The sequence below is a fragment of the Xiphophorus couchianus genome, chromosome 23, assembly GCF_001444195.1.
Source record: "Xiphophorus couchianus chromosome 23, X_couchianus-1.0, whole genome shotgun sequence".
Classification (NCBI taxonomy): domain Eukaryota; kingdom Metazoa; phylum Chordata; class Actinopteri; order Cyprinodontiformes; family Poeciliidae; genus Xiphophorus; species Xiphophorus couchianus.
Window position 1 is genome coordinate 23161705 of NC_040250.1, and position 22306 is coordinate 23184010.

Sequence of the window (22306 nt, forward strand, 5' to 3'; positions counted from 1 at the left end):
GTCTTTCATATGCTGTCACAAGGAATTCATTTGCCCATTGCTTGTGTGTATTGATCTGTGTGTCTCAGCCAGTGTAATCTCTCCCATCTGCCCAGTAAGGAGCCAGCTCACATAATTTTCACTCATGCTATCCAATAGGTTTGCGCAATATCAATTTTTTTAATGCCATTTTAATTCCTACAAAATATTAGAATGCAGGGTATTACCGTTTTTATATTTATTTTGATGTTGTATCACTACACCATATAATTTAGATTGTTTGTAGTAGTTAGGATTTTTGAAATGGTGCTGTGTTACATTATTATAGATTAGGTGTTTATTTTGTATAAATCCATGTGGTCGCCTGACGCTTAAGCTAGCAGCTCGTGCAAGAGGAGCTGACACAAAAGTCGATTTGTATTGTACGGTGTTAAAAGAGCCCCAAACTAACTATTTAAACTATTGTCATGTTTTTATTAGGTGTTTTTTTTAACAGTAAGTGAATGTTGAAGGTGGTGCTCCACCAGTGACTTTCCTATAATTAATTACATTACATTAGTTATTCTGTGTCCAACTAAAAAAATAGCTGGCTAATAAGAAAGTGTGTTCAAGCATTGGTCATTATGGCTGTGTGAGTGTTTACACTGTACACACACTGCCACCATTCTCCTAAACCCAAGGACAGGGTAATCTCTCCCAATCAAATCAAAACTCCACGAAAATATTAGCATCAGATATTAGCATGTTTTGGCTTATCCATTCAAAGCTAAACGTTTGGGGTTTTGAATGATGAGTCTTTGCGATGCTATTTTTGGACTGCCGCCCAGTGTAATTTGACGTAGTTTTCGTCCATTCGCACAGATGGAAAAATTGCTTTAATTGAGTTCCCATTTTGAAAATTTAGCTGCATGTGTTTTAAGACATAAAGTCCGCATGAGGGCTTTGTGTTTGCACTGCGCTCCTGTGCTTATCGATCTTTTTCTTTCTCTCTCGTGTGCTTTGTTGGAGTTTCACAAAAGTCCTCACAGAAGGACCATCATCTTAATCATCATCTTTGGACAGGAAGCAGAAAATGACAAACACATGAAGAGGCTGTAATTTGGGCATGATAAAGCTCTCACCATCTCCCTTTGTGTGGTTTGTTTTGTTTACTCAGGTTTTTATTCACCTCCCCACACATGCTGTGTTTGCCATGCCAAGAGGATGTGGGTCTTAATGTCGACCTGCTTTGTCTTCCTGTTTGCCTTCTCCCAATCCTTCAAATGTCCCCCGATCGTTTTCATCATCCACATTTGCGCAGCTTACGCCTGCTTGCTTTAGAAAATACATTATCTCATCAGTGTATCGATACCCCAAGTGCACAGTCATATTGTGTCATGTCACATCAAACTTTAATCTATTAGATCAGGATTTCATTTGATAGACCAGCATAAAGTGGTGTATGATGGAAGGAAACTGAAACTTGGTTTTCAAAATGTTTTACAAAATGAAATGTTCCATTTATACACAGCTACCTTATTGGACATCAGTAAATCTTTTCATTTTCTTAAACACTCTGAAGGATTTTGGCACCACCTTAAGCTGCAATTACTGTTGCAAATAATTGAAGTAGAACTTTTCCAGCTTTGCATGTCACAAGATTTCTTGCCCGTTCATCTTTGCAAAACAATTTCAACCTTAGTGAAATTGGCAGAGGGGTTTCTGTGAATCCCATCCATCCATCCATCCATCCATCCATTTTCTGTTCACCCTTGTCCCTAATGGGGTCGGGAGGGTTGCTGGTGCCCATCTCCAGCTACGTTCCGGGCGAGAGGCGGGGTACACCCTGGACAGGTCGCCAGTCTGTCGCAGGGCTTCTGTGAATCCCAATTTATTAATTTTTTTTATCTTGCCACGGATTTTTTTTTTTTTTTATTGGATTTTGACTCATTTTAACACACAAATTCTTTAGAGAATTTCTTTAGAGAATTTGTCCCACTTGAAAGCAGACCCTGTGCTACTGTCTCATATCTTTTACAGCCTCCAACAGCATCGCCCACAGCATGACGTTGCCACCACAATAGCTTACCATAAGACCGTCACAGTCAGGCTGATGTGTGGTCTTAGCTTTCCACCACAAAACGTTTTGGTCCTGTCAAGATGTTTGCTGTGCCCGCTGCATGGACTGCAAGAAAGTCCTTCTAGCGGTTCTCTTTGAACCATATCAATCTTCCAATAAAGCCTCATCCTTCTACCCAAACTCTTGATCTTTGCACGTAATCCTGAGTTATCGGCTGCTTCCCTAAATAATGCTTTCGTTTTGATGTTTTTGGATGATCTATTTGATAGTGCTCAATGAGCAAATTTGTAATGTTCTCTTAATAACATAAATACACTTTAAACTGTTTCACAGCTTAATCCCCAACCTGTCTGTCGTGTTCCTTCATCTTTAAAATGGTGGACAGACTGGTGAACATATTTCAAGTTCATGTTTTCCTCCCAAAAACTGTGAGTATTAATTTGTGAAGACAGATGATGAATAGGTAGAGGGATGCATCCACACATATGATCACACATTCACTAATACTTTGTCCATGTCGATAATACTTATGTGGATGTTAAAAAATAAACATAAATATTTTCATTTTTTGTCTTTTTTTCAATCTGTAATAATCATAATAATAATATTTGGATCCACTCCCTCAGTATATTCCAGGAAGGCTATTGTGGTTTGCATCAGAATGAAGTGTCATCCAGAGTCCATGATGAAAATATTCTACCAACATCGAAGCCAGAAGCATGTCTTTTATCAGCGGCTTTTCCGAGCAGCAAATTAAAGCCAGTGTTTTGTGATAATATTTACAGCTGCAAAATGAAAAAGTTGTGTCACACATGACAGTGTGACTGTCAGATTGCATTAAGGCGCTTTGTGTTGGGAGCCTGTCAGCAGCTGACTCTGGTTTTGGCACCTCCACTGGCTTGCCAATCACAGTGGAAAGGCGTGGTTAATAAACCCTGATAGTAATTTTTGTCTGACATGTTTAATTCAGTAAAATGGTTAAAGTAAGGACAAGAAAAATGACTGTTGTTATTGTTTGGATTAGATATAGACAACTTTCTAAGAGATTTCTGTAATTTTATTGAAAGTTTGCTAAAATACAACCACAGACAAAATAAAATCCACTTAGCCATGTTTACAAAAAAAAAAATTAAGACTTTCCAGATGTCACGTTTTGTGGTTGAGCACACAAATCTTTTCATTGGCATGTCAACGCCACGACGACCTCCATTTTTTTAGTAGTTAACAGTGCGGGACGGATGCTCTTGGCTCGTGTCCGGGCACAGTAGCGAAGGAAGCTGGGAAGGCTCTCATCAAAGAGACGGTGTTTGATGTCGAACTGTGTGCACCTGGGTTAAGCACAGATTAACCCGTCACCGCTCTCTTTCACAAGCTACAACCAAAAAGAGGAATAATGCAGAGAGCGACAAATCGCAACGTTACCTGTGGCAGAAGTTGAGGAAACCTGTGGAGATCACCACAAAAGAAGAGAAGCAGCTATAAACAATTCATTTGTATTAAACCACATTATAAAATGACTCTGGCATGACTGCATTTTATTAGGATTTTATGTGATTGATGATATTTGTCCTCTCAGTGACTGTGATCTGGCTAATTAAAGGTGAAACCAGTTTTAAAAATGTGGCACATATATGAAATCAACCTGTTGTTGGACATTTGATACAAACCTCATAAGCGACACAGGGAAAATATGAAAAAAACAAAGTTCAGAAAATACCAGAAATAACTTTAGAGTCTTACATGTAAAACACAATATGTGTCAAAAAATGAACAGTGCGCCACTTAATTTTTACCCCCCACACACAATGAAATAAATATGGAGGAGGCAGCATCTGTGGCTGAATTCAGGCCAATCCTAGAAAAAATCCTTTTAGATGGGAGAATAGGGTGTAAATTTACCTTCCATCCAGATCAAATAATGTTCAGGTGTTAGAATGACCTAGTCAAAGTCCAGACTTAAGTCCAATAGAGAGTTTGTGGCAAGACTTAAAAGCTGATGCAGACATTCTACATCTGATCTGGCTGTGCTTGAGCTGTTTTTCCAAGAATAATGGGGGAAAAATTCGGTCCGCAAAGTATTGAATGAACAGAAAGAAATTATGTTTGGTCTCTTCATATGAAAAACCTGTTTATTAGTAAACTTGCAAAACCATTTGTGTTTTTCCTTCCACTTCAGAATCACAATTTGTTTTTGTTTTGGTTTGAAGGTTTTTTCACTTGAAATTTCATCCAACACTGAAAGTGGGGAAAAAGCTGGAGGGACATGAATACTTTTGGTGGACACTTTATACAAATTAAAAAATTTGCAGGCCTTGGCAATGATGGAACTGGTAGCTAATTTTTTATATTTAATTTCTCTCAAAAAAAAAAACCCAACAATGTCGTAAGGAAACATTTTGGTTCTATTTACAGAAAAGCAAGCCTGTTTTAAAACCGTGGGGGCATTTGTGTGTAATCTCCTCGCTAACCTCTGCTCTAGGCAAACTTTCCCGTGGAGAAGGAGCCCGTGGCAGCGGGGTGGCTCGCCACACTTCTTGCACTGGGTGATAACCTTTTCTCACTTCCCCTTTTATTCCAGCAAATCCCTTCTTTTGGCATCTCATGAAACACAGCCCGTCCATGTGTGTCTGCGAGTGAAACAGTCAAATGAGCTCGGAGATAAAAGCCATTTCATGTAGTTGTGCTTGGACGTGAGTCAGTGTGTCTGTGGTTGCGGGGTTTAAATTTGAGGGTGTGGCGGAGACAAAAGGGGGAAAAGCACCCCCGCCGCCCCACTGCCACGCGCTTGCTTCCCCCACTCAGCCACCCCCAAAATCCAGTGACAATCCTCTCTTTTGCTTTTTAAATCAGGTTTCTACAAACACCCTCCACTGCTCCGATCGCCCATGCGTCCCCTCAGCACAGCAGATTTCAGTGATTTTCAGTGGTGTACAGAATTGCTATTATTCCCACTATCAGTTGCTTGGAACATTCAGCTGCTGTGTGCCAGTACGATATGCACCTCTAACAGGGTTTTTAACATAACCATTCCCCCGTTTGTAGCATCGCGATAGCATTGTTTTTGCAGTTCGGAAACCAATGATTTCCTCTCCATGCTGTTGTCACATCAGCTATCATATAACGCATGAGCGTCCAGCTTTTGTTTTCCATTGTAGTTAAATTCAACAGTGTGGAAAGCAACCAGAGTCCCTTTTGCAAAGGAAAACATCTGCTAAATGGTCACATCTCACTCTCAGAACCAAAGCTGAACTAGGCTTTACCTGGTGTTTTGCTTCTGCAATAAGTGTGGGCGTGTGCGTGCGTGTGTTTGGTGGTGCAAAAAACCCTGGATAACCTCCTCGGTGCTTCCCAATGTCCTGTCTCTGAAGAGCAATGACCATTAAGCAGCTGTTCACTTCTAAAGCCACAGAAAAAAAAGAAAAGAAAGAAATGGTGAGAGCTGCTAGAATGCAAATGAGCCCCCGGTATGTGCCAAAACTCCTCCAGAGGGACAGACCGTTAGGTCAGACACACACTGCGGCTCGTGCAGCACCGTTACATGCACCGGCACATGCATCTACGTCCCAACGAAAATGCACTTATCCAGATAGGAAAGAGTCCCTATTATGTAGTGCAACTATTCTCTAGAGTATCTGATCATGTGGCTGTAACTACATTTCTCTTGGAACTGAAGAGTGTAGCCTTTAAAGGCCAAGAACATCTGATTAAGTAAAACACCATGTGCTGTTTTTTATGGGGTTTTTTCTGTTCTTTTCAAACTGTTGTCTCTCATTGTGGCGTTAAAGTTTCTTTTATCTATTCAACTATTTCTGGTGTGTGCCTTTTCGCAGTTCGGAAACCAATGATTTCCTCTCCGTGCTGTTGTCACATCAGCTATCGTATAATGCATGAGCGTCCAGCTTTTGTTTTCCGCTGTAGTTAAATTCAACGGTGTGAACTTGGCTGGCGCAGGATTCTGATACAATGAGTAAAATTACTGGTGTTGTAATGGAAGAGGCGCTGATTTTTGTCCAGTTTCTGATCTCCAGTTTTATTAATACTGAAATATTATTTTCGTATTTCTTCTAGAAGGCTTCCTGATATCTGCTAAGACATCACTCATTGATATGATGAGCAGAAGCAAGAGGGCAGCCACTGCAAAAATAGTGCCTTGCTAATATTATTAAACAAAGACAAACTGGTTTTTGACTTGACTTTTTAAACTGACGTGAAAATGATTGTGGGCAATCAAGGTAGAATTTTGCCAATTTTCAATAAAGACATCAAATTATTACAATTATTAATAATATCTCATATGGACATAGTGAGAGAACACAGCAGAGTGTCAGCAATACCTGATGAATGTGTCAGGTGAAGCTAGATCAAGGCAAAAGGTGAAAGGCGTCAACAAATTGAAATAATTATGTGTTACATATGCAGCACTTATAATTATAATGTATCCTTTCTGAAAAATATCCAAGGTCTTTTTGGCTCATCCAGTTAATGGAAAATTAGAAAATAAAAATAAAAAAACACAGTAAAAACATTTGATGTAAGATATTAACTGCATTAGTGACTCTGTGGAGAACAGATATACTAACTTTCATAGCCTCTTAAATAAAGATATTAGAAAAAAAAGTGATATGTGGTGTTTCTCTAGTTTCCAGAACAGTAAACCATAAACTTGATCCTATTTTTTCCTCCTCAAAACAAGAAGAAAAGTTCAGATCATCTGACAACAGCGTATGGTTAGTGGAGAGAGAGCCACTCGATGCAACTTTGTGCTCCTTACAGCCAGAGATAACCCCCTGCAAATTTGCTGGCATCCCATTAAAAGGAATTTAAACCACAGGACTGGAATGACACTGAATTTTAGTGGTTTTGAAACCATGACTACTTGGAAAAACATGGTAAACATCTCATGCTGTGAAACCATAGAAAAAAGAAAATGCCCTTAAGATATCTAAAGTGTTTTCAAGGAGCATTTTTCCCTTTGCTTTGATTTTCAAGGATGGTTTCAGCACTTTCTCCTCCATGCATATATACATACATATATATGTGGTGGAGGAACTAGCTGGTGTGTATATATATATATATATATATAAAGAAACCACTGACCCGTGTCCTAGTTCCATTTTAAATTCTTTACTCTATGGATGTAAGAAACATCTTTATTTTTCTTTCTTTTTCATTCATGCTAGGTATTTTTTTATGTGTATTGCTACATGTGCACACACTCTTTGTGCTCCCTGCCTAATAAGAGCTTAACCTTATTAATCACATTAGTGTGCAGAGGGTGGCGCTGGCAACACTCTCATGCTACCACAGTCGCACACACTCGAACACGCACACACAGGGAGAGGCATGTCAGTCTGTCATTAGTTAATAGCTCATTAGCACAAGGTGATTAATTACTCTGGCAGGGTTGTGGGGATGACAAGGAATAAGGGGTGGGGGGGGGGGTCAGGATGTCCACGAAGACTTTACCCTGAAGAAAACAGGAAGAGTCTGGATGGGAAGGATTGGTGTAAAAATGGTAACCTCCTCTCACTTCCCCGTAGGAAGGTTTCACCACTATCGATTTCCTGGGGAATATGCTAGAAAGCCTCGTCCAATGCGTGAGCGTGCGTGCGCAGCGGGCGCAACCCGCCTTCTCCTGGAGGTGTTTTGCTGGCCTGTGTTTTTTTTTTTTCCCCCCGCGCCTCATGGGGATCAGCTGTAAAGGTTAACTAGTCTTTTCTTAAGCTTTCAGCCTCATGACAAATGACCATGTTCAAGCCATGGGGCACCTTACAGCACACCTCCCTCTCTCACCTGCGATCCCTCTGTGTTTCTCTTCAGGAGGCAGGTAGAAGAGAGAGAGAGAGAGGGAAAAAAACAACAGAAAGTAGATGGATGGGCGGCAGAGGGGTTGGGGTGAGTGCGATATAGGATAAGAGTGAGAGAGGCGACAGAGCTGTGGAAGGAAGTTGCGAGCTGAAGACGAGACGGCAAAAGAATTGGCGGGATCTTGGAAATAACCGGCACTGACAGCTGCTTTGAGTTTTCAAATCCATATTTTCCCCGGAGCATACAAGAAGAAGAGAGGAATGTAAATCTGCATAAATTGCCTACACAGAGATTTGACTTGATGTCGGGCCATTACGTGATGCTTGCTCATCTTACCTGTGACCTTTCCATAAGCTCCCTTTCATTGTTCCTTTAACACATTCTTCAGCTTCCCTTGACCTGTTTTCCGCTCAGCCCCATGTCCTCCACGCTCAATTACTGCAGCATGGATGGACTCTGGTGAATCGCGCAGAGTGTGAGGTTCAATGTTGCCCTTATATACACCCAATATATATGCTTATATAGATGTGCCAGGTATAATGACGCTGAATGGCATTGATAAATAACCAGTACCATTGCATTACCATGTACTGTACGTGTTCGTACACGCGTATATGTGTGCGTGAGCGTGCGCATGATGGAGTATTACAGGGTGTTGTCAAGAAAGCAATTTGTTCCTGTCTCAGATGGGTCTTTTATCATGACGAATCGACGCGAACCTCATCTAGAAATCCACCGTCGACACACCACCCGATTCTACCTGGGCCGCGCCCACAACATTTACTATGCCAAAGTCACAGTCCCAGACCACCCTCCCCTTTTTTCTGCCCCTTTCCTGCTGTAAAAAAAAAAAATCCAATCTGTGCAGCTTTGGGTGCCGCGTGGAGAAAGCCGGCCCCTGTTGCGCGCCGCTCCCGATTGCCGTATGCAAAACGCCCGGACGTGGGTGCGAGCGGCCCCGGGCAAACGAGCGCACCGGGGGTGGCTCTGGCGTGTTGCGCGGGAGTAATTGTGTGACACGCTGAGGATGATAGATTGTGTCTGGGTGTCACACGAAGAAACTGAAAATGAGGCTGTCAGTGGCCCTTTAGAAAAGTGGCTCAGGCATTGTCCTTTCGCTTTCATTTCATTTTGTCAGAAACAGAAACATAAAGCATTTCTAGGGAACATTACTGTCTACCAAGCTGTGAAAGTAATATTAATATGATTTTTTTTCAGTGTTTTTTTTAAAAAAAGCTGTCTTACTTTTTTAAATCAGGCTGTTCTCTCCAGAATCATCTGTTCTCGTGTTACATTGGAAGATTTTGGTGGGTAACTTTCGCCATTTTCCATATGAATAATCATCTTTTCCTTAGAAATAATTCTCTAATGCAAAAGTAATTGGTTAAGCAATAAAAAAACAATGTTTGCTTCAAATGCAGTGGTATTTTTTGAGATAAAAGTTTTTTATTACAGCAGTAGTTGGCTTTGATCTTGCTACCAGTCAGACTACCAGTAACCTCACGGCTCTCCGACCAACTTATCCAGATTTATGCAGTCAAGGTAAATCCAAATCCAATTTATTTATAAAGCATGTTTAAAAAAAACAAAACAAAAAAAATCAACAGAAATTTGCCCAAAACGCTGTAGAAAAACAAGACAAGTCAAGACATAAAAGTTAAGACATTAAAAAAAGAAAGATCACATTTAAAAAAACACACATAAAATCAAACAAAGAGAATGAAAAGACCTTATCAACTCACACTGGGTCAAACGCTATTAATGAAATATATTTTTTAAAAGAGATTGAAAAACAGGCGCCTGTCTGATATTTCAACCAATTCCAAAACTTAAGAGCCATAAGAGAAAAAGCGGGATCTCCTCTCAGTTTCCGCCTAATTTTTGGGGACAACTAAACTCAGGCGGTCAACTGATCCGCAAGATACCGACTGTTTATCCAATTACATGCTGCCTTTCCACGTATAGCTCTGTTTTGAAACATTTTGCCAGAAAATATAAAACTACATTACATTGAGCTCCTTTTTTATTTTTCTAAATAAACCACGATCTCTGTGGTTTCACTTCCACGTTACGATGAGATGGAAACACACAAAGCGTAGAGTAGACGCTGTCCACAAACTGGAGCTAAATGTTAGAAAATCGTCACATGTATACCTGCAAAGTCCTTGGATTTCAAAACTTTTGCATGAATTTTCAACATAGTTTGAGAGGCGGGTTAAGCCTTGGACAGTTTGCCGGTCCATTAGAGACAACCTCATGTACTCGGACTTAATGATTACAAGTATTACTGCATGCATTTTGAAGGACGGAATGCATTGCACCAAACAACAACGCCTGTAAAAGGTGTTACATCAGACTGTGTATGTAGGAAAGTTATTTATAAAAGCACATTTAAAAGATAAATATGTTGTCTTTTTGTTCCAAATGTATTTATAGAGATAAAATCCAAACGGAACAAAAAATGATTAAATGGCTGAATAAAAAAAATCTTCAGCTGCTTTTTAAGGAATCAGCACTATGACCACAGCTTACATACTGCAGTTCAGCGCTGAGCTCCATGAATCTGAGGAGCAATTAGTAGTGTTTGGTTAGCTGAGTTGATGTGTTTGGGCTTTAAGAGGTCCGAGATGTAAATCAAACCCTGCACAGACCTCAACGTTAACATCATTATTCTGAAGTGAACTCGGGACGCTACTGGTCACCGGTGTGTGTGTGTGTGTGTGTGAAGGATTTTATTTGTTTAAATGTGATAAGAGATGTTAATATTTTTTGCTTAAATCACATGAATGTGTTCGGGTGCTTGTGTGCGTTTTTGTTTTTGTTGAGAGAAGAAGACCAACAGAAAGAAAGTAAAAGATTTATTTTCTTTTCCTATTGTAACTTTATTATACTTTAACCAGCATCATCCACTTTTTAATGTGGAATAACAATAAACATTTCTCCTACTGAGACGCTTCAGCTCCATGTAGAGCAGGATTACCTCTAAATATACACATGATGAATGATCCCCCATTATCTGAGCACCTAAGTAAATTGAACACACAGAATGTTGATGAATGTCTTCATTTATACGGCACATGAAAACATTAATATAGCATGACGAGCTGGATGACCTCAGCCTTTTTGGTTATTTGTATGTGACAAGACGTGTGCCCTCTGCTGGGCGTTGGGAGGACCTTCACTCACCTGGTAACCCCTCCTGCAGACGGCATGGTGCATCCAGTGAGGACTTTTATCTCGCAAGCTTTGACACGCAAAGATTCTCAAGACATAAAATAAAATAGAGGGAGAGAGAGAGAGAGGGAAATTGTATTTTATTTCCTCATTTTGCATAAGTGATGTACACAGAGCTAGAGAGTGTTTGCCGTGTTCTTTCAGGTTGTGTGGCTATGTACTGTGTGGATGTGAGAGCATGTCCATGTGAGAGCTGACATATTACTGGCTTCATCGCCGCAGTGTCCTCTGCCCCTCCTAACTCTCTCCCTGCCTCCTGCTTTTGCATCCTTGCTTCGCCGCCTCGCCTTTCCTCCCTTCAACCTTCACCTTGCCTCTTTCCTCCCTCCATGTTGCCTTTCCCCTCATCCCAACCCCATCATCATCCCCTTTCTACCTGCTTCTCTTCTCCTTCTTTTTATTGTCGTTGTTTTCTTTTTTTCCTTCTGCCTCTTTGATTTGTCACATTTCCACGGTCCTGTCACTGTTTCACTCTCTGGCACTTGCGAGCTCTGTCGTGCGTTCCCGCCCTCGTTGCCACCTCCTCCTCTTCCTTCCTTCGCTTTCTCTCGCTGTCTCACCTCTCCTACCCCCATTTCTCCTCTCTTCCCTGCTTCGTTCGCTGGCTCCCGCCGTCATCCCTTCCTCTCCATCTCGGCGGTGTGACGCTGCTGGGAGGGAGAAGGGAAAAAGAAAGAGAGAGAGGGAAGAGAGAGCGAGGGCGGGTGTGTATGTGTGTGTTGAGTCTGCTCTCAGTCTCAGCTGTGGGCAGATGGAGGATGGAGCCGCATCTCTCCTCGTCTTGTGCTCTGCCTGCCACCGGCTGAAAGGCGCTCTCTGCGTTTTCTCCTCCGGCTGTTCCCTTGCGCCTGAGCTGACCCCGATTTGTGACAGATCAAGCGACAAAAAGGAGTTGGGGCTGGAGAGAGAAAGGTGACGGGAAAACCTGCAGTCTCCTGGAAAAGGATCAGCGGGCATTGCGCTCATCTCCAGCACCCCTTTTTTCTTTCTCTTTTCTTTTCTTCTTTCATCTTCTCTCTACCCTTGCGTGTTTTGGTTGCGAGGCGTGCATCTCTGCAGTGCAACAGCTTACACGTGTGCGGCAGGAGAGCGGGGGTCTCTCCTCTGGCACTCGGCTGGCGGATTGCGACCGAGTGAAAAACAGACAGGAGGGGAGAAGGAGAAGAAGGGCGAAGACGAACAAGAGCAAGGGAGAGACAAAGAGCACTCTGTAGCACGGGAGAAAGCAAGGCAAAAAAGATTGAGAATCACGAAAAGAGGACTCTCACGGGGGAAGAAAGGAGTGGAGTTTTGTGGAGGAGAGGAGATAAGGGCAGAGGGTTCATGACAATGAGCGACAAGTACGGAGCGATGCATCACGCGAGCAACGCGGGGAGAACCAAAACCCTCTCACATGAGACAGGTGAGTCCCTTCAGACTATTCTTTGTCGCCCCCAGCGATCAGATCCCGATGCCTCCCACATCCTGTCCATGCAGCCGACTAAAGACCAACAACTTCACTAAAGCCAATCCCTTCTTCTGCGGTGGGCTGACACTTTCTTTTCCCCCTTCAACTTATAAATGTTTCATTTGAGTGCCTTGCTGTAATGTAGGTTACATTCGCATATGGTGGCTCGTGTAGGGGTGTGTATGTGAAGGAGAGAGAATGTGCGTAGGGTGTGTGTGGGTGTGTGTGTGTGTAGGTTGGGGATCAAACGGCATACATCTGAATCGAACGCAGCTTTGATGTGCCCTTGAAGTTATGATTGGAATCTGTGAATGCCAGTGCAAGCTGTTCACACCGAGTCTCTTTTTTGTTTTTTTTTTGCTTGCCCTGCTCATTGATTTCAAATCGGCCACAGGGGCATGAGTGTGTTGCAATTGCGTCTCCAGTGGCCACGTTCCGATTGACGGGTTGTGATGACTCGACGGGCGGGCTTGATGGGGGAAATGGATGGGACCCGCACGTCTCCTCCGCTCCGCGTCGATACGTCATTTGATCACGTTTGCGCGCGCTTCAATATTTACGAGGTAATTTCTGCGTATTTGACTTTCTGATTCGGGGCTGATTATTTGATTAAGTTTCCAGATTAGAAGTCGATTTCATTTAAAATTCAATGGGATCAGATGCGCTGGTGACTCCGTGTGCGAGGGCGCCGCTTTATCTGGGAACAGCAGGGCTCATATTTAGCGTGATTGTGTTGTTTTACTGAGCAGCCTGACCTCCGAGGAAAAAAGGTTATGTGTGTCTGCAACATATCTCTCTCTGCGTGTGTGTACGTGTGTTGTTTGATTGCCTTGTGGGTGTGAAGGGGGATTGCTAGCACTCGACAAGCTAATCAAACAGTTCCCACAGACAATCACAATGTGGCACACACCCCTCTCTCAGCTTTTGACACATCTGCCTGCAGTCTTAACAAACATCATGAATTTACAAAGCCACACAAGCAAAGGGTGTGTTTTTTTCCCCTCTCCTTAAAAACAGAAAAAGACATTGTTTCAGGAAAGAAAAAGGCAGCAAATTGACAAGCTCACATGCATACAAAGGCAACCGACCAACTCACAGACACATTTACACACCCGCACACACACGTCTGTTACAGGGATCTGGGCCCAGCGGTGGATAAATGCGCCTTTTCTGATTGCCGCCACAGACAAGGACGTGATTGGCATGGTAGACCAGGGAATTAGCTATGGTTTCCATGGCTACTAATTAGGAGGGTACTGACTGGTGGGCTTATGATGACAGATGACAGATCTGCAGTTTGCTTCCTGCCTTACAGATTGGGTGGTCCCACCGGCTAGCCGGACCCCCCGCCATCCAAGACAGGCAGTCTCTCTCCGCAGGCCGCCTTGCACGTGCTCAGCTATCATCAAATATGCAGGAAGGGGAAATATTGTGGAGGTTTTTTAAAGTCTTTTATGAAGCAATAATGTCTGAAAATGAGAATTCACTTCAAGTTGTACTTTCACTTGATCAGACAACAGAAGGTCAACACTTCTTTTATAACTCGCGTTAAACGCAGAACCTGCAGTGCTGGAGACCAACAGTCGACGCATGTACCCATTCACAAGGTTCACCTTTTTTGCAACACACACACACACACACACAGGCGCGCAGTCCCTCGTTGTGCCGCCATGGGGTACGCAAGAGAGAAATAGGTGTGATTGAGTCCGTCTGTGCAGGCGAAAGAGAGAGGCAAGGAGCGCTCCATCTGTGGACACCTGCCCTTCCTCCAGGCTACCGTCCCAATTTTCCTCAAAAAAACTGCCAACAGGATCTGTGGAAGCACAGGTGCGAGCGTGTCTGGGTGTTTGTTCATAAATTCGAGCGCGGTCTGTCGCGTTGTGAATGGCATTGTCGGGGAGTTTATCCCATTCGGGGCACATTCACAGAAGATCTAGAATAGAATAGAATAGAATTCAACTTTATTGTCATTGCACTGTCACAAGTTCAAGCAACGAGATGTAAAGAGTCAGAGTAAGTTTATATGAAACAAGTTTTCATCATTTTTCCATTAGCTTTTCGTGCCGGGTCGGATCCAACTACCGACAAGGAAGGAATTAGCAACACAGATCACAACTGACAGCATTCGGGGATTTGTTATAAGAACCTGCAGCACAATAGGAAACTCTACCAATGTAAAGATTGGAGCTTAAGCAATGTCTTCACATCAATGAACACTTTAAGGGCAAAAAACTTCCTGAAAATTAAACTGTGATTTTATAAAAGTGACACAAGCCTAATCTCCTGTGACCCATTAAAAGTTCGACTGGTGTGTCTGGCAGAAAGTATGTGAATGTAGGTAATTATCAAACAGCACAAAGTTTATAGACTTTACAGGGGGGAAAAGTTAAAAAGTTTGAAAGTAGAAATGGTGCAAGCAGGAAAATAAGAAGTGAGCTGTGTATCCTTACAGGTGAAAGGTTAACAAAATAGGATGCAGTGGATAGAAAAATCCCACCAAAAAAGAGATATGACACACAAAAAAGGTCAAGTCAAGCCAAGTTTATAAGTGCAGCACATTTCAGCAACAACGCAGTTCAAAGCACTTCACATGATAGAAACATCAAACAGTCACCAGTTCTGAAAAACATGATCATTGGTGTTAATTCTGACTCTTATTCAAAAAACAATATTCAGGACAGCCACTCCTGAAATTCTCGATCCTTATGAATCAATTTTACACAAAGATATCTGAGTTTTCAGCTTAATCAATCACTAGAGATGCCATTTGGGATTTTTGTTACAAACATGTCCACCACTACATTAACAAAACTCTCATATACTAGTAAGCTGTACATCCCGGGTTAGTCATTGCTTACATTGCATAAGAAAGCAAATTTCCCTTCAACTCTTTCAATAATATTGAGCTTCTTTTTCTATTAAAGCTAAAACTTGGAGCATTACGTGTTGCTCTCTGCACCGCTGATGGATGAGACAAGCAGTTCAGTTACAGCACAAATGTTTGACACCTTAAGCCAGAAGGGAAAAAAAAAAAAAGTGCTAACAGGCAGAGGAAGGGTAAGCCACTCAGCTGTCCATCCTGCATCTCTCCCTTTCACTCACTCAGACACCAGCTCCACCTAATGGCCTCTGCAGGAACTGAGGCGCACAAAACCCAGATTCACAGTCTGACATGCATACACACACACGAGCCTTGATTAAAATGGCTGGAGCGAGGTTGCGTTTCGAGGCAGTTAGGGAACAGCTGAGATAATGGTCCGTTTTTTCCCCTCCTCCTCGGTCCATGCAGGGAGCGTGGCACAGGTGGAGGAGAGTTTGCCAAAGAAAAAAAAAAGGTGGAAGAAAAGGAGTTGGAAAAGGCTCTGAGGGGAAGAAAGAGTAAAAATAGCAATGCGATTGAAGAAGACGTGCATGTCACGGCTAAACAAATAGCCATGTGTGGGAACAGATGGTAATAAAGTTCTCTGTTAGGAGACTAGTGGCTCGTACGTGCACACACACACACGCGTGCACACACGCAGACCCATGTGTGCACAGCTTGATTATGCAGAGTAGTGGGCCTTGAGTCATTAAGACTTTGCCTCAGTGAAGCTGACTCAAAAGTGAGCAATGACAGTCATCTAGAAACACCGGTCACTAGCAGCCATGTTTCTTTCTGCCCCCACTTCTCTGACTTTGCGCCCTCCATCTGTCGCCGCTCGGTTCTTGTTCCCGCCCAGAACGTTCTGTGACGACTGTGACGTCTAAATGTCCACGAGTCGATCAGTCAGAGGTGAGAGTGAGCCATCAGGGCAGTGGTCCGCATGTGAAATACAGAAAAGCTTATTTTTATTTTATTTTTTTCTGTTTCTAAGTGTGACGCAACACAAATACAACATTCTACATTTTAAGCTGTACTGTTTGATATTTTTGTAATATATAAATCAAAAATATTTGTGGCTGTATTAAAGTCTATTTCTTCTTTTTTTTTTTAATCACTTAAATATATAATAAAAAAAACCTTAATGAAAGCTCCGCTTTAGTGAAAGTGCGTCTAGCCATCTTGGACTTAGATCTGTACAATGACAAAAGAACAGCATCAGACTGAATGCAGCAAGTTATTCAGGAAAGTGTCAATTCATTAGTTAAAAAAGGATCTCAGATATATACATATCTGAGCTAATGTATCAGTCTATGATGCATAGTAAGACAAGGACTCCTACTGGTCCCAGTGGAGGAATGATCAGCCAACAGCATGTTTAATGTTTAGTTTCAAAAACTCTGATTTGGTGCATAAGTTGGGATGATTCCTTCACATTCCGTTCAAAGCCGTCGTCTCCATCAAAGAAACCCGCAACACATTGTTGTTGGGTTTTTTTCTTTTCTTTTATATTGTACTCCATACAAAAACAAATCAGAGAATGTCAAAATGGGAATCAGCAGGCTGGACTTTAAAGGAACTCCGTATCGGCCAAGAAGAGCCTGACTGGCACATGTTGAATCTTCTTCTCCATCATCTTTCACCGTTTCCCACCTCTTTAAGGAAATTACTTTCCCCCCTCGCGTTTTACTTTCCCCATTCTGCCTTCCCCAAGTCCAAAGAAATGTGTGTGCGAGGGGCGGCGATGTGTGAGGGTGATGCGTCCTCAGTCACGGTGAAAGCATTTGTTTCTCTTCCACTGGGGTGGACAGATTATGTATTTCGCTCCGTTTTCTTCACATTGGCTTCTACCCTCCCTCCCATCCTCCTTCCCTTCACCATTCGTTTTGTCCTCCCCACTCAAGGTCAGTGGGAAGATTGCTTTCAGCCCCCTGTGTCCTCCCCCAGCGGCGCCACGTTTTATTGTGCGAGCGACCGTCAGCGGCCGAGCGGGCGACTGTGGCGTGCAATTTGTTTGTGCATGTTTGAAAATCGTGGTTGGCGGCGGCATGGGGGGAGCGGGGTAGATGGGGGGGTAGTTTGGGGGAGGTGGGGGGCTGTGTTTTGTAGAGTTCAATCTATCCCGTTTCTCATCAGGTAAGCACTTATGTGTTTGCGCGTGTGACTTGCTAATGGAAAAGCAGTCAGCTGGCTCAATCTCAGCCTGCAAGTAAGTCTTGAAGAAAAGTAAAATGGAAAAGGAAAGGGGAAATTGTTGAGATATTAAAATGCTAGTATTTCTCTTCCTCCTCCTCTTCTTCTTACCCGTTGAATGTTCTTTAAAAGCAAAAGATTTCTCCTCCCACGGTTTGTAGATGCATTTTCCCCGTTTAAATATTTAATGCACTTATTGATTTCTAGAATGAGCATGCACGTCTGCTAGGCCGCGTGTGACTGTTTTTTTTGGGGGCGGGGGGTTTCGTACAGAGGTATTAATTTTCACCGTGGTGATTTGGGTGAGTAAAGGACTGGCAATCTAACCGGTGTTCTCAGCGTGCATTTTGAGTGTTTGTGTGTCTGATCGGCGAGCTGGCTGCTTTTATGCTTCACTACCCTGGCTGCTCATCCATGTGCACCATCTGCATGTGGCGGCGCCATGTGTGTCACCTACACCACAACACATCCCACTCCCCTCGTACTGTATCTCTAACAATCCCTCCATCAGCACCTGACGCTGTCTCCGCGTCTCTCTCTCTCTCTCTTTTGTGGTTTGTCTGCTTTCATTTCAAAAAGCCAATTTATTTAAAAAAAAAAAGAAAAGAGAGAGAAAGAAAGAAAAGAAAGCTGACATCGCTGCTAATTTAAATCCTTTCACTTGTTTGGCGCCGCATATTAATACTGAAGAGTAATATCTCCTTAAAGTTATTCATCATGCTTGTTCACCTTTTAATTTTTTTTCTCTTCCCCCCCCCCTTTAAGCACAAAACCATCATATCCTCAATCAGCGCAGCTTTGTAGCATGCGGCGTCGTGTCATTTGTTAGCAACGCAACGCCGGCGCTCTAAGTGATCGATCCACGCCACAGCTAACTACGAGACAGATGAAAGTGTCACGAGTACAGTCGGGCTGAAGTGACAAATTGATCCGCGCGTTTCTGCTGGAAAGGAGTTTTAGTTGCGGAGACGCCATCGCTCATCTGCACAGCCTCATTATGGCTTCTGGAGCGGCAGCAGCCACCGTGACTCATTGACTCATCACGCTGCTGTTTTGTAAACTCCAAACCCGACTAACCGTCCCCCCGTTTTCATCCCTCATCTCATCGTAGCATTTCCCGCTCCTCTTCGGATATCTCGGCCTTCGCCAGCACCTCCCCTTCATCTTTAATATCCTTCTCCCCAAAGCGACGGCAAAAAGGCTTGGTGAACTCTCTTTACCTCCTCTTCTTGTTCTCTCCAGCACATCTTTTTCCCTTCCCTTCTCCTGCAGACTCCTCTCCACGCAACTGTGTTAGCCGTAAAAAAGGCGGGAGAAGAGACAGCTTTTCCTCGCAGCCCTGCCGGCAACTGGGCTCCTTCCCCTCGCTGTCACGTCACGACGCAATCCGAATTTAAGGGATTGGCTGAGGACAGCGGTTCATGCACACAGCGGTTTCAAAGAGTAGTTACTCCGTCAGGTGGTTTGCTTGGCTGTCTCTGCAAAAAAATTAAATAAGTAGGTCAACTGCGGGATTATTTTATGAGCGTGCAAAAGGAGTTGTTTGGTGGGAAGGTTCACTGGAACTGAAACTTTTCGTAGCTGTGTTGTCTTCCAGTAGCCAGACACGGACAGGCCTTGAAGGTGTCACGAGGTTTCAAACAGGTTGTACTTTCAAAATGGTTTCAGTACATTTTCCCCTCTGGTTTAAAGTCCCTCTGTTTAGATGCCAAAGAAACTGAAGGAGTGACAAGAGGTTTCTTCAGCTCTATGAAGCAGAAAGCGCCCTCCTCCCCAACTTGTTGCTGGGCAACTCCAGTAGAGAGCTACTCTACGTCTCTGTTGCTTAGTTGATAGAGCGCTGGGGTTGTTCAGGTTTTTGATCCATTTCTGAATGTTACAATCCGTAAATGTTGCAAATGGCAGTATTATTTTGGCAGATGTGCTGATTGTTGATTGGAAAGGTCAACAGTCAGAGCCAATCAGATCCACCGATCAGATGTTTCCTGGTCGATAGTAATTAGGATAGGACTGTTTGATCTGAATTTTCTACAAATACTCTGTTTTCCAAAGACAACACGGAAAACTCAAACAACATAATATTCTGCGGGTTTACTAACAGAGGTAGAGGTTCATATTTTGAATCCAACAAACTATTAAAGAAATAATACTCTACATGTATGCATCAAAGTCTACCTACTTAACATTGATCAAATGTGTTTGATGCTTTCAAAAACTGCGTGATTTTTGTTTTTGAGAAAATTGGGGAAAGAAGTGGCAGATTCAAAATTCGGAATGATTGAGATTTTTAGTTCCTACAACACCTGCAATAATAAACGTTCACAGCAGGAGGAATGATTTTTGCTTTGAATGAAACAGGAATAAAACTGGATAAAGTTTGACCTTTTTGCTCTGCATTTCTGGGCAAATACCGAGAAACTGGTATTTTCTGCCAAGTTCCGTCCAACGTCTAGTCGCCACACACCATAAATAAATGTTTTTCAGCTCGATCCCTTAATAGTGGAAGGAGAAAACCTGAGCACATTTCCCAATACGCACATGCTCTTCCCTTCCATGGTTCTGCTGTCACATTTATTTTTAAGAAAATTACAATCAATCACGTGCACCTTAAATCACACAAAGAACTTGGAGCTTGTCCTCTTGCGGAGATTAATTCGCGCCAGTTTTATTACTTTCAAATTACTTTGATGAACACACTAAAACTGCTCATCCGAAAAAGGTACATTAGCAGTCCATCAATTTTGTGAGCTGGATGACACATTCAAGTAAAATGTTTTGTCACTTCTTCCTCAATTAAGCCGAGGTAATGTTCCCGCTTCCACGAGGAGTCGATTAAAACCAAAGAAACGCCGCGGCTTCCCATTTCAGCACGGAGTCCCAGCGTAGGCCTATTTACAGCTCAGGAGGGAATTTACTCATTTAGGTTCCACAGTTTAGTTTTTTTGTTTTTTTTTTATCTTTGGACTGAAAACTCTCAAGACTTTGTAAAGACTTGGAGCACCGAGGCTCAGTCAGTGCCTTCTTAACGGTGACAGCTTTCAGCGGGTCTTTCCACAACACTTCCGACAGCCACATTCTCAGGCCTCTTCTTCCAGACCGAAGGGGCGCTTTGGGGAATCAAAGAGTGCCGTGACCTTGCCTTGGGCACGACGCTCGAGAGAAACTGCGTCTGTGCGTGCGTGTTACTAATGACCGGTGCTTAAGGGGGGAGATGAGGGGCGATGGGCCATGCAGCAGGGCTGAGGGGGGCAGGGAAATGATCCCATCGATCATCCTCGATCACCCAAATAATGTCACACAGATCATTCGTCTCTGTGCGTACGAGTGTGTGTGATGTTTACACACTCTTTTTTTGTTAAGGCTCAGTTCGTGGCTGTCAAACCTTTCCCCAGCATGGGCTCATGCTTTTTGGGATTTGCTGCATCAGAGAGACCGCGTGCGCGCGTGCGGGGCCAAATGCCAGCTATCGCGCGGTTCCATTAGGATTGCCAAGGCTGACCGTAGATTGCTATTGATTTGCTATGGCTTCTGTTCAGTGGCTCTTAAGCTGGAGGTGCACGATGATGCGCAAGTGTCGAGGATGCCACATTTTTCAGGGTGGAGTTGGGTTTCATTGGTGTTTTTTTTTTTTGTTTGTTTTTCTCCAGTGGTGTAAGAAAATATATAAAATCCAGATCTTTCTAATGAAACGTTCTGTGCTGCGATGTTCAGACAAGACGGGCCTCTGAGCCACGTGGCCAGTTGTTAACTCTGACAGGAACTCTGGGATGTGCAGCGCGTTGATGGCTGAGCTCTGGATCTTAAACAAATCAATGCCAAGTGGCTGGACCCCGGAGCCACTTCTTAATGACAACCACCGCTCAGAGATCGCCGCGCACTCGCTTTGTCTCCGCTTTGCCGCTCTCTCGTCTGTTTATTTCTCGCCCAACGCGCCGCCTTTATTGCGTACACTGCTTTATTGTCTGCTGCGCTCGTTCTTCGCACCTTCTGCTCTCTGTGTACCAGCTGCGCGCGGGCACACACGCCACAGACGAGGCTTTTGAACGTCTTTGCTTTGTTTTCTCTGGTTGCTTTTTATTTATTCGTTTGCAGTTAGGCCTGTTTTAGACTTTCCAGTGGCTGACGCCATCCCTTCCCCATCTGCGAGCAATAGAGCAGGAGAAACACTAACCGTGTGACTTCATTACGAGCAAATATAATCAGACGTTAAAAAGACCCGCGGTGTGTAGTATTATTTTACAATAGCTCGATGTGAGCCAGCTGCACATCCAGATGTGAGCCAGTCCTTCGATTGAGTAGTCTGTGTGTCCGTGCATGTCATAGCAAGTGTGGGGGGGTGTGTGTTTGCGTATATGTATGTGTGTGTGAACATGTGGATGAGGATTAGGGGTGTAATGCAGGATTATCCAGAAGGTAGAATTGCTATTTCGTTTTGCAGAGGAGATGGATGGATGGATGGATGGATGGATGGATGGATGGATGGATGGATGGATGGATGGGCAGGTGGGTGGGAAGTTTTTTACACGTTTTGTACCCTCACAAACCAAACTTTAAAAAACAAATGACACATTGCCATTTGAGATTCTGTTTTAAAACCCATCATTATTATTTAATAGACAAACATATATTTACCGGATGTTTACACTTCAGACTTCCAGTAATTTATTCCAAAAGTGAAGATAACTCCACTATGATTCAAAAGGAGCAAAAATCAACCCAGCTCAAG

The 22306-nt window shown here is 43.1% G+C and overlaps 1 protein-coding gene across 5 annotated transcripts in view; it reads left to right on the top strand.

Annotated features, from left to right (window-relative positions):
• Positions 1 to 22306, top strand: part of tenm2a (teneurin transmembrane protein 2a) — a 282137-nt gene that overhangs the window by 123329 nt on the left and 136502 nt on the right. Inside the window, exon 1 of one of the 5 annotated variants that reach the window (XM_028008950.1) lies at positions 11593 to 12482. The exons of 3 other annotated variants lie outside the window; for them this stretch is intronic. In XM_028008950.1, coding sequence (XP_027864751.1) covers positions 12404 to 12482 — 79 coding nt within the window. In that variant the 5' untranslated portion in view covers positions 11593 to 12403. Of the gene's footprint in view, positions 1 to 11592; positions 12483 to 22306 lie in introns of those variants that run through there. One more of the 5 variants, XM_028008952.1, reaches the window with a different exon arrangement.